The sequence below is a fragment of the Neophocaena asiaeorientalis genome, unplaced genomic scaffold (assembly GCF_003031525.2).
Source record: "Neophocaena asiaeorientalis asiaeorientalis breed wild unplaced genomic scaffold, Neophocaena_asiaeorientalis_V1.1 scaffold40, whole genome shotgun sequence".
NCBI classification, from domain to species: Eukaryota; Metazoa; Chordata; class Mammalia; order Artiodactyla; family Phocoenidae; genus Neophocaena; species Neophocaena asiaeorientalis.
This window is the reverse complement of record NW_020185335.1, coordinates 2291890-2307078: the sequence shown is the minus strand read 5'-3', so window position 1 is coordinate 2307078 and position 15189 is coordinate 2291890. Positions and strand designations below refer to the sequence as shown.

The window sequence follows — 15189 nt, the reverse complement described above, 5'->3', positions numbered from 1 at the left end:
CATGCAGACCTTATGGGGAGGTAGGGTGGATCTGGGAACAGGAAACAGTTGACTTTAATTGTCCTGGAAAGGAAGAGTAAGAGAGAAGCTGGATCTGATCATGAAGTACCTTAAGTAACTTACAGAGCTCTTCCTTCTAAACAGGAAACCCAGCCCTTTTAATTATTTTCATGGTCCATTTCACTTCTTTAAATTGCCAGTTTTTCAAAGTAATGTGTTGGACAATGTATCTGGCAGGCTAAGCTGTTTCTGATTATTTACTTCTATCGCAACTGTTTTTAGTCTTCAGTCCTTAAACCTTCCCTTAGATAATGAACTTAATTTCAGAAAACCTAACCTTTCTTCTATGAGGGTACGGAGCTTACAGCATGGGTAGCACTTGGTGGTACCTGAAATTATCACTGCAGGACCTCGAGTGCTTCCTACCACGGGCACTTGTTTATTTTCTCTGGTGCCCTCTATTTGGATTGCCCTCTCCTTTCACTACTTTCCCATTCCTTTGTCTGTCCTTTTCCCATACCTTCAGCACCGAACCTCCAATGAACTCCAGGCACTGTAGTAGGGGCACCATGAGGTAGTAGTTACTAGCCAGGAGCCAACTGAATAAGTTCGAAACCCAGATCAGCCATGAGCTTGGGTAAGTCACTGAACATTCAGTTTCCTCAACTGTAAAATGAGGATAAAGACAGCACCCATTTCACAGGGTTGTAGTGAGAATTAAAGGACTTGATAGAGGTAAAGGCGTAGAATAATGTCTGGCATGGAGGAAATGCTAAACAAATGTTTATTATTATCTTTGTTATTGCTATTGTTATCTCCCTCATTGGCAGCCAGAGGATGATCTTGGGTATTCAGGTTTTTATCATCCTCCTCTCAATCCTTCACACTGCTCTAGAGACATTGTAAAAAATCACACACAGGATATAACACATCAATCTCTTGTTCAAACACCTTCAGTGGCCCCCATAACTTATGTAATAAAGTTCAAAGTCCTCGACATTTGAGGTCCCACACAATCTACTCCCAACTAGTTTTGGCCTTCTCATTAAACAGATACATCTGTCCAAATACATTATACACCTGTCACCTTCCATGTCAGACTGGGGTGGGACGGAATGGGAGGGCTTTAGTCTCTACACCCATAACCTTCCCCAGCACTGCACCTACTCTTCCTTCCAACCAGACAGTGCCCCCTACATAGTTCCGGAACTGCTTGGGTCAGATAGGAACATTCACCATTTCCATGTCATACTCCTTCCAAAGTCACCCAACATAGCCTAGACTCAAAGTTACCTTTTAAATAGAATCTTTCCTGATTCTCTCTCTTATTAATAATGTCTCCTTCCTCTCAGAGGCTATAACTTTATTTTTACTTCTTACATTAGCTCACCTTGTACAATAATAAGTTTTCATGCCTGTCTCTCCCAATAGCTAGAGACTCTTGAGATGAAAGGAAAGAGAAAGCAAACAAAATTTCATTAGCACATACTCTATGCTGGGTACTACAGTAGGCACTTTACATATGTCAATTCTTTTAATCCTCACAAAATCTTGAGAAAGTAGGTCTTGTTATTTGCATTTTAGATACGAGAAAGCAGATGCTCTAAAAGGGCAGGCAACTGGCCCAAAGCTACCCAACTAGGTAGTGGTAGAGCAGGGATGGAAGCCTGCCTTCAAGTTTTTTCTGTCTCCCCAAACCATCCCTCAATGTGGAAGCCACCTGGTTAGATTTATCTTTGTGTCTCTCACTACCCCATGCATAGCTCTGTACTCATAGGAGCCTCTCAAAAGAGGTTGTTAAATTGAATTATAATCAACTTTTAAAGGGAAATTTAAAATATCTCTAATCTTTATTTAATCTTTATAACAACGTGGCGGAACAGAAAAGGAGCAGACTTTTGGTATCACAAGAATCTCTGCTTGATGGGAGATGAAGGTGAGTCTCAGCGTCTTTAAAGTTCTTTCCTTCCTTATGGCCTCAGGAAGAATCTGAAGAATTGAGAACTGGCCCCAGTTTCCTGGCTTTGGGAACAACATTGTAACATTCTCTTCTACCTCCGCTTCCCCAGTTTCTAATATTTTTCTCCCTACACTGTGCTTTCATTTTTTTCCCCAAACATTTCTTAGTAGCAAAATAACAGTTTAGAAATGAATTGGATAGTATTACATTACAGAACATAAGCTAATTTTCTATGGACAAAGGGACTCTTCTTAGGACCTCCAGAAATCCTAATTCCATACAGTGGTAACAGGTTCTTCCCTTTTGTGCTAATTGTTGGGTTTATATTACACTAAACTTCTTCAGTGGTTAGAAAATCACCTGGGATAGCCATTGCTACTTAGAGCCGCCTAAGCTTTCTCTACAAGTCAGACATTACTTGGATAGAGTGTGTTAAGTTCTGGTGCTTAAACATTGTCTATAATTTGATTTTGTATTCATTTTACTAGAGGCAGACAGGCTGAAAAGGCTAGAGAATACCAAGTACCAGAAAATGATCTTACAGAGAGGTAAAAGGTGCTGTTCCTCCAGGGTATAAAGCTGCCTCTGTCTACCAGAATGTCTGGTTTCGATATCACATCCTCATTAATACTGAATACTTGATTAGGGAGGGAACTCGGGTTTGTGTAAAATCATGAGCCACAAGAAAGATTTTGAGTTTTTGTTCAATCCACTATGAACTGCTCTTAAAAACTAAAACTATCCCATTCAAATGATTCAATATTTTAGCAGAAGACTAAATACTGGTTCTATTATATTAAACATTGAATATAAAATTAGTATTTTTCCTTCAGATAATCTTTCTTATTAACTGATTCCTAAATTGAGATTTTAGATTTTGAAAGTGCTCCTTAATTCTTTCTACTTCACCTTCCAAAATTAATCCTACTTTAATAGTCAAAGTTATTCTGGTACCTACTCGAGTTTTAGGTCAAATCTGTAATAAAGTTGAAGAGTAATTGTTTATGTTCTTTGTATACTTTATAGCACATTGAGGCTCCTTTTATTAGTGTAAAAAAACACTATGCCTCTTTTATAGTACTTGGAGCATGATTTTTTATTTTAAATTATTGTAGAGGTTTATAGTTGTAGCTCTGCTGTTGTGATATATTGTTGGTTAGGCATCCTATAAACATTTATTAAGCACTTATTTATTCTAGACAATTTGCTAGATGCTGGGGACAAATGAAAAGAGATACAATCCTTGCATTTGAGATCATATTCTAATGGGAGCAACAGACACATAAAGTTTTATAATTTATATGAACCTGACCACTTATAAACTTTACCATTAATTAAATCATTATTTCAATGAAAAGAATATGATTTGTTTTTTAAACAATTTCCTGTGAGATATTATTTCTAACTGTATAATGCCTATAAAAGCAGCAAGACCAAGAGTAGAGACCCTATGTTTCTGACTCCAAATTCTCAAACTACATATACTGCTCCACTATGTCTATTGACAATCAGGTTGTCAATGAAAGAGTGGTCCTCAGCCCTGTCTGGGCAACACAATCACCTGTGCACTTTTCAGAATGGATACTCATCAGGGAATCCCCCCAGACATTCTGATTCAATAAAATGTGACCACAAATTCAACTGCATTCTTTCTCATTGTAGTCGTTAGGGTTTTCAGTTGCAAACAATAGAAACCAATTCTGGCTAACTTAGACAGAAAAGGGATTTATTGGAAGGATTTGGGGTAGCTCACAGAATTGACATCATGGTTGGAATACATGCATTTTGTGGAAAGAACCATTTTGTGCATAAAAGTACCATTTTGTGCAGAGTCTAAACAGGAAAACAAAAATAAACAGAAAATTTAATTGAAAGACTTGGTTACACAGAAGATGAAAGCTATGAAAAGCCCAACTTAAGATGGTGAGATAGCTCAGGGATTGGTAATAGCAGTAAGCCATTTCCACCACTGGGCTGGAAACCAAAGGAGAGGAGGAAGTATTAGCAGATCCTGGGGACCTGGCAGAAGTTGGAACCATAGCAGGTCTGTCTGACAGGAGCTAGAACCACAAGGGAGATACAGCTGCTTGCTGGGGACTCTACTGAAGTTAGACAGGGAGGAAGAGAAATACTCTGACTTCTTCCTACTCTCCAACCTCCTTCTAGTGCCCCCCACTGGTCAAACCCAGGTGGAATCCAGCAGGTCGTGGAGGCTAGAGGGGCTAACACAGCCCAACATAGATACTGAGCAAAGCCTGGGAAGGGCAAGGAATGGATCTTGAGGTAAACAAGGCCAGAAGTGGCCCATGTTTGTTTTAATCCAAGTTTTGCTATTAACTTACTGGGGGAACTTGGCTAAGTCATTTACCTTCTCAGACCTTCCTTCTTTCATCTGTAAACTGGGAATGTTGGACTAGAGTTTCTAATGTCATTATGATTGCTGGCTAGTCCTTGAGTTAGCTCACCATTTTACCTTAGAAGTGTTTCTACATTAGGAAAAGATGATTCACATTCACAGTTACATGTATATAAAAGTTTTAGATCTTTTCCCGCAACTTCACACTATTAAATCTGTGATTTTGTTTCACTTTACATGAATGTATTGCCAATTATGTGTAGTTTTTAAGATTCAGCCAAACAGTTCAGGAAGATGTGCTGCCTGTGCTTGTTTTTCCACCTTAGGTGGACTCTCTTTTTCATTGGAACAATACCAATGTCACAGGAAGTTTTTAATGTGTATTATGGATGGTGGTTATGAAAGTTCTTTTTTTTTTTTTTTAACCGAAAGAGATTGGTTCTTTCTAAGTCATGGTGAGCCAGTTGAACAACCTGCTCTCTTCCCTTCAATCAAAATATGAGTCTCACCACGAAATGACAAAAGAAGCCTTTATAAGCACTTTGACAATGTCAGGAGACACTGATTTTCAAAAGAATTTTTCCTTTGCCTCTGACGGTTGATTTATCTAAAGTGGGTCAGAGTCCTGCTTCCACCCAGGATGTAGAGAGCTGAAAAGAGTGTTTCTTTTACCCTAACAACAACAACAACAAACCAGATAAACAACAAAATCACAATTTTTCTCAAACCCATTAGAGAGCTGAGATTGCAGGGCAAACAAAAATGGACAATCCCCTGCCCCTAAAGAAGACAAGACATGTGCAGAGTATGTCACCTGTGGCAGATAGAACATTCCTACAAGCAGAAGAAATGGTGAGAGAGGATGGAGAAAAGAAATATTTGAAGAGATAATGGCCGATGTTTTCCAAAAATAATGACAGATCCCAGAAGCTCAGAGAACTTCATGCAGGATTGAAACGAAAACCAAATAAAAGCAAAATAAGATCCTTTAACCAAAAAACAACCAAAACCAAAATCCACATCTAGACACATCACATTCAAACTGCTAAAAACCAAATATAAAGACAAAATCTTGAGGCAGCCCAAGAAAAAGACATAATTACCTACAGAAGAACAAAGCTAGGAATTACAGCAGAATTCTCATTAGAAAAATGTAAGCCAAAAGACAATGAAGTGACATCTTTAAAGTACTAAAAAAAAATGTATATATAACTGCCATTTCACAATTCTATACTGTAGAGAAAAAATCTTTCAAAAAATGAAGGCAAAATACTTTTTTTTCAAGTAGACAAAAACTGAGTAATATCCACTAGATCTGTGCTACAGGAAATATTAAAGTAGTTTCTCAGCCAGGAAAAAATGATACCAAACAGAAACTTGAATCTACATGAAATGGTTTAGAGCTAGTGATGCTCCTGGGACACATGTAAGAATAAACACAAATTCCCTCCTGAGGGATGTGCCTCAACCCACATTATGGCATCCCTGCTACCTACAATATGGCAGACCAAGTAACCCGAAAACTCTTCCACCAGAAAATACCTAGAAAGTCTGGATAAAATATAACTTACATAAATGTGTAGCTGAGCATGCAAAAAAAAAGAGGCAAATCCACAGGATTCAAAAACAAGAGGAAATAAGAACCAGAGCAGTAAGCCACTGAGCCCTTGAAGCCTGGGTTTTAACAGCCCTGCTAATAGCAGCAGGATACAAGGTCTATGGATGGTTAAGTCAGGGGAATGGTAACAAAATCCCCATATAAACCTGGGAAACTTCAAAGGTTACCAAAACATTCTCCCATTAGCACAAGGAAAGATGTCTATCGTGGTTTTGAATGAGGGAAACAAGGATTCTCTAGGGAATTCATACTTTGGACATGTGTATTCTACCAGTTTAGGGTTTAGATATGCATGATCAGTCCAGGGACCCCTAAACCAAGAAATTACCAGAGAGGCAGTCTATGTAGTCTAATCTTTGGGAACCAGGCAGAAGTAAATGCTAATCCTTACTGGAGAGATGTGTCCTTAAACTAGAGATTGTCCTTAAACTAGCGAAGGATTCCACAGATAAAGCCCTTATGAAAATGATCCAGCTCAATACCTGCCTTATTTTTAAAAAGTCATAGAAAAAGAACTTGACCTTCTGTCTCCTGTGTTCCCAAGCTGGCCATTCTTGTTATGGCCCTGCTAATCAGCCAGCATCTTCACGTCCCATAACAACCATTCTTCCCCATCTTATGAGAGAGATCATTGAGGGCAAGGATTGTCCCATAATGTCTACTACACTATAGCTACACCATAAGTTACCAGATTGAAATCAAACAGCTTCACTTACTAGCTACGTGCTCTTGAGCAAGTTATACAACCTCTCTATCGCTCAGCTTTCTCATCTTCAAAGCAGGTTGAGTTCTTCTCATATCTCATCACTTCAAACTCTTCTTCTGCCTCCTTCTATTTTTACAGATGTTTGTGATTACACTTGGCCCACCCAGATAATCCAGGATAATCTGCCCATTTTAAGGTCAGCTGATTAGCAACCTTAATTACATCTACAGCCCTAGTCCCCTCTGTCATGTAACACTACACGTTTCCAGGTTCTGGGGATTAGGACATGCACATATTTGAGAAGCCATTATTCTGCCCACCACACTGGCAGTAGGTCATTTAAAGAAATAATAAAAGAAGAAACACTCACTATACAGTACTTGCTATATACCAGCAGTTTATGTTTATTAATTCATCTACTCCTCACAACAACCCCATAAGGTGGCTACTTTCCCCCATTTTTCAGATAAGAAAATTGTGGGTGGCCTCTAAAGCCGGACAAGGCAAAGAAATGGATCCTCCCATCAAGCCTCCAGAAAAGAACACAGCCCTGCCAACACTGGGATTTTAGCCCAGTGAGGATTCTGATCTACTGAAAGGTCAGATAATAAATTTGTGTTGTTTCAAGCCATGAAGTTTGTGGTAATTTATTACAATAGGAGTAGAAAATTAATACAGTCAGTTATAAAAGTCTCAGTCACAACAAATATGTCTATTAATATATTCCCATGAGCCATTCGCTATGCTAAATAGAAAGTCTCTTATCCAGCATTTCAGAAAACCACCCGTACCCAAACAGGTAACCTTGAATTTTGGGTTCCTCGTGGGATGAAGCAGTCTGCGCCACATCATTGAGGTCCCCCATCCTTGCAAGTGAAGACTGTAATAAGCAGTTGCATCTTGACTGCTATTCGAGGAGACTACATGTGCTGACTAGATTTAGTTATAATCAATCAAAAACAAAAGCTGAAGGAATGCATACCTATGAGTTTTGATGTGAAACACAGCATCTTTGTTGCCAATGTTTCGCACTAGCAGAATCTTCTGAGTGCTGTATTTAACAGGGCAAGTAGAAAAATTCAGCTTGTCAGGAAAATCTAGGATGGCTCGTGCACCTCTAGCTTTGATGGGCACAATAAACTTTTCTCTTTCAGTGACACAGGTCAACATATGGGCATAGTCCTACAAGAGAAGGGTACAATCATTACTTGTGGAAACACCAACATGACCAAGATAACTGCAAGAAATATGGCTGTATGCCAAGCATCTTGCAAAACAACTTTATATATATATATATATTCTATGAAACCTTCTCAAGACAATTATGGATGTACCTTCAATGAGATACTCTTTTCTAAGAAAAAGAGAACAGTTCAAGTATTAAAACCTACAAGCCAATAGAGAAGCTTATGCTTCTTGTGTTTCCCGGATATTAGGGAGGTGGGATGCGGGACAGTTGAGGCTCATTCTTCTTTAGATCAGAGGAGGTTCACACCAGTAACTTCCTCCTTCTAAACCCTACCTACTTATCCTTCAAGCCATGTGTTAGACTGATAGCTCCGAATAATGGTCTCTCTATGACCACACTCTTTGAAATATGACTGTGCAGCTTCTCCATCATGAGTGGAGTCTATTTCTTTACCCTGTGCTTTGACCACTGGAATGTGGCAGATGTTATGCTATGCCAGTTCCAAGCTAAGGCCTCAAGAAGCTTTGGGCATTTCCATTCTTGCTCTTGAAACTCTGCCATGTAAACAAGCCTGGTCTAGCCTACGGCAGGATGGGAGCCCAAATGTCCCATGCTAGACCAGCCTACTGCCCCAGATATGTGAGAGAGCCCAGCCAAGTTAAGCAGAGTTGCCTACCCAACTCATGAGTGGGCCCAGTCAAGATTAGCTAAACCATAGTCTGGTGAGCCATAATATCCATAATTGAATTTGGGAGTGGTCTGTCATTATACAACAATAGCTAACTTATTCAAAGCCCATTTTAAACCTCACCTCTTGTGCAAAGCCATTACTGACCATTCCAAATAAAAATGCTGAGGCCCTAGGCATCCATCGTCCCCAATCTTGAGTCTAAATGCAACAGAAATGCTGAATTAAGTCACCCTTTATCTCCTCTCATAAGATAGGAAAATGGAAATCTCATCCTCAGTGCAACAAAGAAAAAGTTAAAAGTAAACCATCACCAACAAGCAAACCTAAATGTGAAAGGAAAGCATTAACAGTCTCCTCAAGAATAGGCTCAAAGGGCTTCCCTGGTGGCTCAGTGGTTAAGAATCCGCCTGCCAATGCAGGGGACACAGGTTCAAGCCCTGGCCCAGGAAGATCCCACATGCCACGGAGCAACTAAGCCCGTGCGCCACAACTACTGAGCCCGTGAGCCACAACTACTGAGCCCACACGCCACAACTACTGAAGCCCGCGCGCCTAAAGCCCATGCTCCGCAACAAGAGAAGCCACGACAATGAGAAGCCCGCGCACAGCCACAAAGAGTAGCCCCCGCTCCCCACAAGTAGGGAAAGCCTGCATGCAGCAACGAAGACCCAATGCAGCCAAAAATAAATAAATAAAATAAAAAAGAATAGGCTCAGAAGTCACTGTGAAAGGAATTTGCTATCTAAACCAGGTTCATTTTCCTTCATTTTAAGTTTCCCCAACATTTTAGTGTGTGTTTTGGCTGCAAGGCAATCTTTATAAGTATAAAGGCCTCTTGGAACTTAAGTTTCCTTTTGGTAATCATGCAGTAAATGGTTTTCAGTGGTGGAGGTTTAAAACCTCTCTTTGGACTTTAGGCACAGAGCAGGAATGGGAATGTCTGACATACTGACTGACATTTAGACCTGGCCATGCACTCAATTTCACGAAACCCACAGGACAAGTAGAAAGCAGTGGTATCCCCAATTCGTTTATTCATACAACCGTGTTTATTAAGTGTCCAGGTGCCAGGCACCGAGCTGGGTCTGGGTATGAAACTGAGTAGTAAACGCAGACGTGGATCACTTCGAGCTTACATAGTGATGGAAGAGACAGTGAGCAGGTAAATAAAGCATATCTAATGTACAATGTAATACATACACAAATATATTAAATAAATATAAAGAGAAAATAGCCAGGAATGTTCCCACGACAGAGCTTTACACCTGCAGTCTCTCTGCCTCCCTGAACTCCAAACTCATACCCAGCAGCCAGATCAACATCTCACTGGATACAAACTTACCATGGCCCAAAGCGAAGCTGCTGACTAATGCCCCTGCCTGCAACTGTGCATAAAGATACCCTACCAAGGGAAGGAACGGGGCCTGAAATCCAGTCCACTCTGCTGGCTCCAACTGAATCGGCCTAGAGGGGCAGCCTTCTTCTCATGCCCACAAAAGCTCCACAATGCCAGCTGAGGTCCTGCTCATGACCTTCCTTCCACCCTAAATCTGTCCCCTCACTGCCTCTCCATCTTGGTACATGAATCTCCATCCTTCCACTGGCCTGGATTTAATATCCTGGCATGAGGCATCCTTGATCACTCTGTTTCTCAATTTCTTAGTAAATCTCGTAGGACTGACCTCCAAAATATATCCAGACCACAAACACGTCTAACTACTTCCACCCTGCCACCCTGACCCTAGCCACTCCAATCTTTCCTGGGCTAACTGGACTCTATTTCAACCCTTGCTCCCTAAAGTCTATTTTCCACACAAGGGCCAGAGGGATCCAGTTAAAATATAAGTCAGCTCAGGAGGCTCCTCCATTCAAAATCTCCCAAGCAGAGAGCTGGGGGGCTCTGAGTGCTAGGGTCTGGCACCCCTGTCATTTCTCTGGCCACACCTCCCCCTCCCCCACTTGCGTCTGTGCTCCAGCTACAGGTTTCCTTGCTGTCTCTTGAGTATTCTAGAGATGCTCTCCCTTCAGAGCCTTCAAACTCAATGTTCGTTCCATCCAGAACATGCTTTCCTGTAATTATTCACATTGCTTGCTCCCTCACTTCCTTCAGGACTTTGCACAATGTCCATTTTCTCCCTGAGGCCTCCCCTGATTGCCCTATTGTAAACTTAACTCTCCCTCTCCTGTCCCATCACTCCCTAGCCTTTCGTTTGCTTTAGTTTACCAAAGCCATCTAATATATTATATATGTTACCTATTTATTGAGTCTATTGTATGCCTCCCCCCATATCTCCATGTCAACAGGGATTCTGCCCATCGTACTGACTTCACATATCCAGCTCCTAGAACAGGACGTGGTACTTAGTAAACATTCAACAAATATTTGCTAAAGACAGGCAAATGAGTACTATAGTGCTGAGTGAAGAGAAATAAAGCATAAGGGAATAAAGAGTGAGTGGGGCGGCTTCCCTGGTGGCGCAGTAGTTGAGAGTCCGCATGCCGATGCAGGGGACGTGGGTTCGTGCCCCGGTCCGGGAAGATCCCACATGCCGCGGAGCGGCTGGGCCCGTGAGCCATGGCCGCTGAGCCTGCGCGTCCGGAGCCTGTGCTCCGCAATGGGAGAGGCCACAGCAGTGAGAGGCCCGCGTATCGCAAAAAAAAAAAAAAAAAAAGAGTGAGTGGGAAAAGGCCTCTATGAGGACGTGACATTCCAGCAGAAATCTAAGTGAAAGGAGAAATGACGTCATGGGGGTGGGTGGTAATCTGGCCGAAGCATGATTCAGAGACTGTGGCCATAGGGGAATAAGGTAAGGAGAGGTTAGAGATGCAGCAAAGAGGTTGTGGGAAGCCAGATCACACAGGAGCTTGTAAGCCATTGTTAGGACCTGAGGATGGCCAAAAACATTAATGATGCTGAAAGCGGATCATGATGTACCTGATTTATGTTTTAGAAGAATTACTAGCTGCTATGTAGGCAACGAACTGTAGGGAGGCTAAGATGAAAAAAGGGTGGCCAGTTAGGCAGCCACTGCAGTAGTCCAGGCAAGAGATGAAACTGACCTGGCCTAGTGCAATAAATGCTTAGCCTAGAGCTTGGCGAGTAGTTAAGTACTCAGTAAATATTAGTTGTCATTACTAAAGTGTTGCATAAAATACAATGTTTTGTGTAAGGCATGTAGGAAAACTCAATTTTTGTGTACTTGTTGTTAGGATAATAATGATAATCCTGGTAATGATGATAATAATGGAACAAGATAATTTCAAAAAACAACAAGGACTTTGAAGAAAATAAAACATGGTAAAGTGATAATATGGGAAGCGGCTGCTTTAGGTTACAACAACCAAGGAGGCCTCCCTGAGGAGGTGGCCTTCAAATAGAGACCTGAATAGCCAAAGCATCCAGTCAGGCAAGATATAGGAATGGAGTGTTCCTGGCAAGGAGAGGTGCAAACATGAAAGTCCTAAGGTAGGAGCAAGTAATAACAATTAATGGACAGTATTCATGAAATTTATTTAAATTGAGTTGTTGGACTCTTAGCTCTTGAAGTGATTCTGGTTTCTGCATGGTAATGCCAGGCTCAAAAATTATGCCATTCAGATATAAGAAAGTACAAATTACACGAAGCATACTTGATCCTAGAAAACTCCACAGAATTCAACAACAAAACAGTCTAGTCTGATTACATCAGAATCCTAAAGAGATAAGTACTGTTTTCATTTTTTCTTAGGAGATCAAACCCAGCAAGCAAAGGTTTTGTTGGGAATTAGAAACTGGAAAGCTGCTGGCACATGTGGAAACTTAATATTAACTGAGGCTTTGAGAGAAAGAACAAAAGATGCTGCTGAATCCACGATGAGAGGGGATCTCCAAGTAATTTATTCTATGTTTACATATTCTCTGCCTTGTTCTATAAGGAATTGAAGACAGCTGAAAATACTTTAGGAGGCTAACTGAAATATTCAAATTTCCAAATGAGGAAGATTTGAAGTTTGATCAGAATTATATATTTTTTCATAATCAAGTCACATAAAAGAATATGAAGAAATTCTTTAAACTCCTTAAAAATGTATTCCAATCTCTTAAGCTCTGTATTTAATATGACTATATTAGATTATATAATATACAATTATATATTGCTCTACTGGCTTAAAATTAATTCAGATGTTATGACTTGGGAGGCTTTGTCAGCCTGCAAGCTAAGCAATTACTTCAGTTGATGTACTTCCTTCCTCTGTACTTAAATTCAGAGCAATCAGGTCACCATTCAGAGCCAAAATATTTATTCCAAACTCTCTCCCGTCTACTATGAGACTTAGCAATGAATTACTTCATATCCCAAAATGTTATTCTATATAACAATGGCCTCCAGATGAAATTGCCTATCCATTTTTTTTTCTGTCCATTAGCCTTCCCTCCAACCTGCCTATCCTCCAAACTTAAAAAAAAAAAAAAAAAAAGGCAGTGGAATATGCAAGTGGCAGATTTGACTCTGAGAAGTGAAAAGAATGAATCTTGATTTTATATTAGCTCCACGATAGAAAGCAAACATGGCAATAATTCTGTCCTTTAACAACTCAGGCAAAGGAAAATGATGTCTTCTACTGCAGCAAACGACTCCCCAGGCATTCAAGTGCAAGCACAGCCAGTGTGGTTAAGCCCTCACAATCCTCTTTCTCCCTTTTCTCCACTCCTAAACTTGATGGTGGAATGGCTAACACAGAGTAAAACCAGATTTGATCAGGACTCAGCACATTTAATACTCACTGTCCCTGAAAAACATTATAAATTCCCTAACCAGTTAAAAGTACTCAATCTGAAATTCACCTCTCTAAAGGGAAGAATTAGTTCTCAAGTCCTAATCAGTTTAAAAACAAGACTGATCAGGTCTCTCGGGCCTTACCCTCTACCACTCTGACTCTTCATATGATTTACCTGGGGTCTCAGCTTCCTAGGGGCATCTATACTTCTCCACCTATTAAAAAGGAATGACCTCTGATCTTTGGCTTGTAAAGTGACCCGAGGACTTCCAAATTTATTTTGACCATCTTTATCATTAGTATACAACGATAATGTGGTTACTTCATGATTCATGTACAAATCATCCACTTAAGGTAATTAATTTCCTGTTTAGCTTTTTTGCTTTCTAAGTTACCTTAAATCTACCAATCAACCTGTGTCTATACCCATATACTCTGCCTTCATTCCTGTTCTTATCTAAGACCAAACCCTTTCCTTGCGTACTAGATTTCAATCCTTCTCACTTACCTTAGGATTTTCCTGAAGCATCAATTTCCCTCTTTACTGAACATTCACAGCTTATAACAATGCTTAAATAACTTAAACATCAGCTTACAACAATGCTTAGATAGCCTCAACTTAAATATTAAATAAACTACCCTCAATCTCAACATCCACCTCCAGCTACTGCCCCATTTTTCCAATTACCCTTTACAGCAAAACTCCTCAAAGGTGTTATTTATACTCAATATTACCACCTCCTCACTTTCTCTTTTCTCTTCTACCCACCCCATCAGACTTCTCTACCCAACATTCCACAGAAACTGTTCTCACCAAGGTCACTAATGACTTTGCCAAATCTAATGGCTAAGTCCACATCCTTGTTTTATTCTATAGCTTTGGACACAGTTGATCTCTCCTTCTTTTTTTAAAATACTTTATCCACCTGGACTCCAGAGCACTGCAGTCTCCTGGCCTTCCTCCTACTTCACGATTACCCCTTCTTAGCGTCATCTTCTGTTGGCATCTCCTCCTCTTTCCACCCTCTTCTTTATCTCCACTCACTCCCAGCATCATCTCCTCCACCCTTGGTGGTAAGTAGCATCATTACACTATGACTTTTAAATATATGTCTGTAGACCCAACATTTCCCCTTTATTGCAGACAATTGTGTCCAACTGCTTCCTTGATATTTCCACTTGGATGTCTAAAGGGAAGTTCAAACTTAACATATAAAAAAAGAGGTCCTGAGTCCCTACCTCACTCCTACCCAGCCTCGTTAACCTGTTTTTCTTCCACTTTCCATATCTCAGCAAATGGTGGCACCATTCGGTCAGCTGCTGGCCAAAATACTATGAGAAACTAGACTCCTGTTTCTTCACACCCTTTATCTAATTCATCAGCAAACCCTGACAGCTCTACCATAAAAATATATATCCTTTGTCCACCTACTTCTCATCACCTCACTGTTACCACCCTCGTCCAAATCATCCTCATCTTTTTCTCGCAAACTATTACAATAGACGCTTGTCTCTATATTCATCAGGGTTCAGTTCTGCTACAAATAACAGGGAACAGAAGAAAATAAGAGCAACTTAAACTAGGCAGCTAGAAGTTTATTTCTCTCCTGGAAAGTCCAGAGGTAGTTGGGCCAGGTTGGTATGGTGACTCCACAGTGTCGTGAGAGACACAAATTCCTAAATTCCTGCTCTACCAGTCTAGCACAGGGTCCATCCTCAACGTTGCCGGATGGGGCAGAGTGATTCCTGGGATGCCAGCTATTCTCACAGCCAAGCTGCAGGCAGGAGAAGGCAGAATAGAGCACTTTCCACTGTGTCAGCTTCCGTCAAGTACATGCGTTTGGAAGCCCTGCTCACATCTCACAGGCCAACATTTAGACAACATGCAGCTGCAAAGGAGGCTGGGGAAAT

General features: G+C 40.7%; 1 protein-coding gene across 1 annotated transcript in view; it reads right to left on the bottom strand.

The window, feature by feature from the left end:
* HYDIN (HYDIN axonemal central pair apparatus protein) overlaps positions 1–15189 on the bottom strand; it is a 431085-nt gene that overhangs the window by 301243 nt on the left and 114653 nt on the right. Inside the window, exon 7 of the mRNA XM_024735584.1 lies at positions 7623–7822. Coding sequence (XP_024591352.1) covers positions 7623–7822 — 200 coding nt within the window. The remainder of the gene's footprint in view (positions 1–7622; positions 7823–15189) is intronic.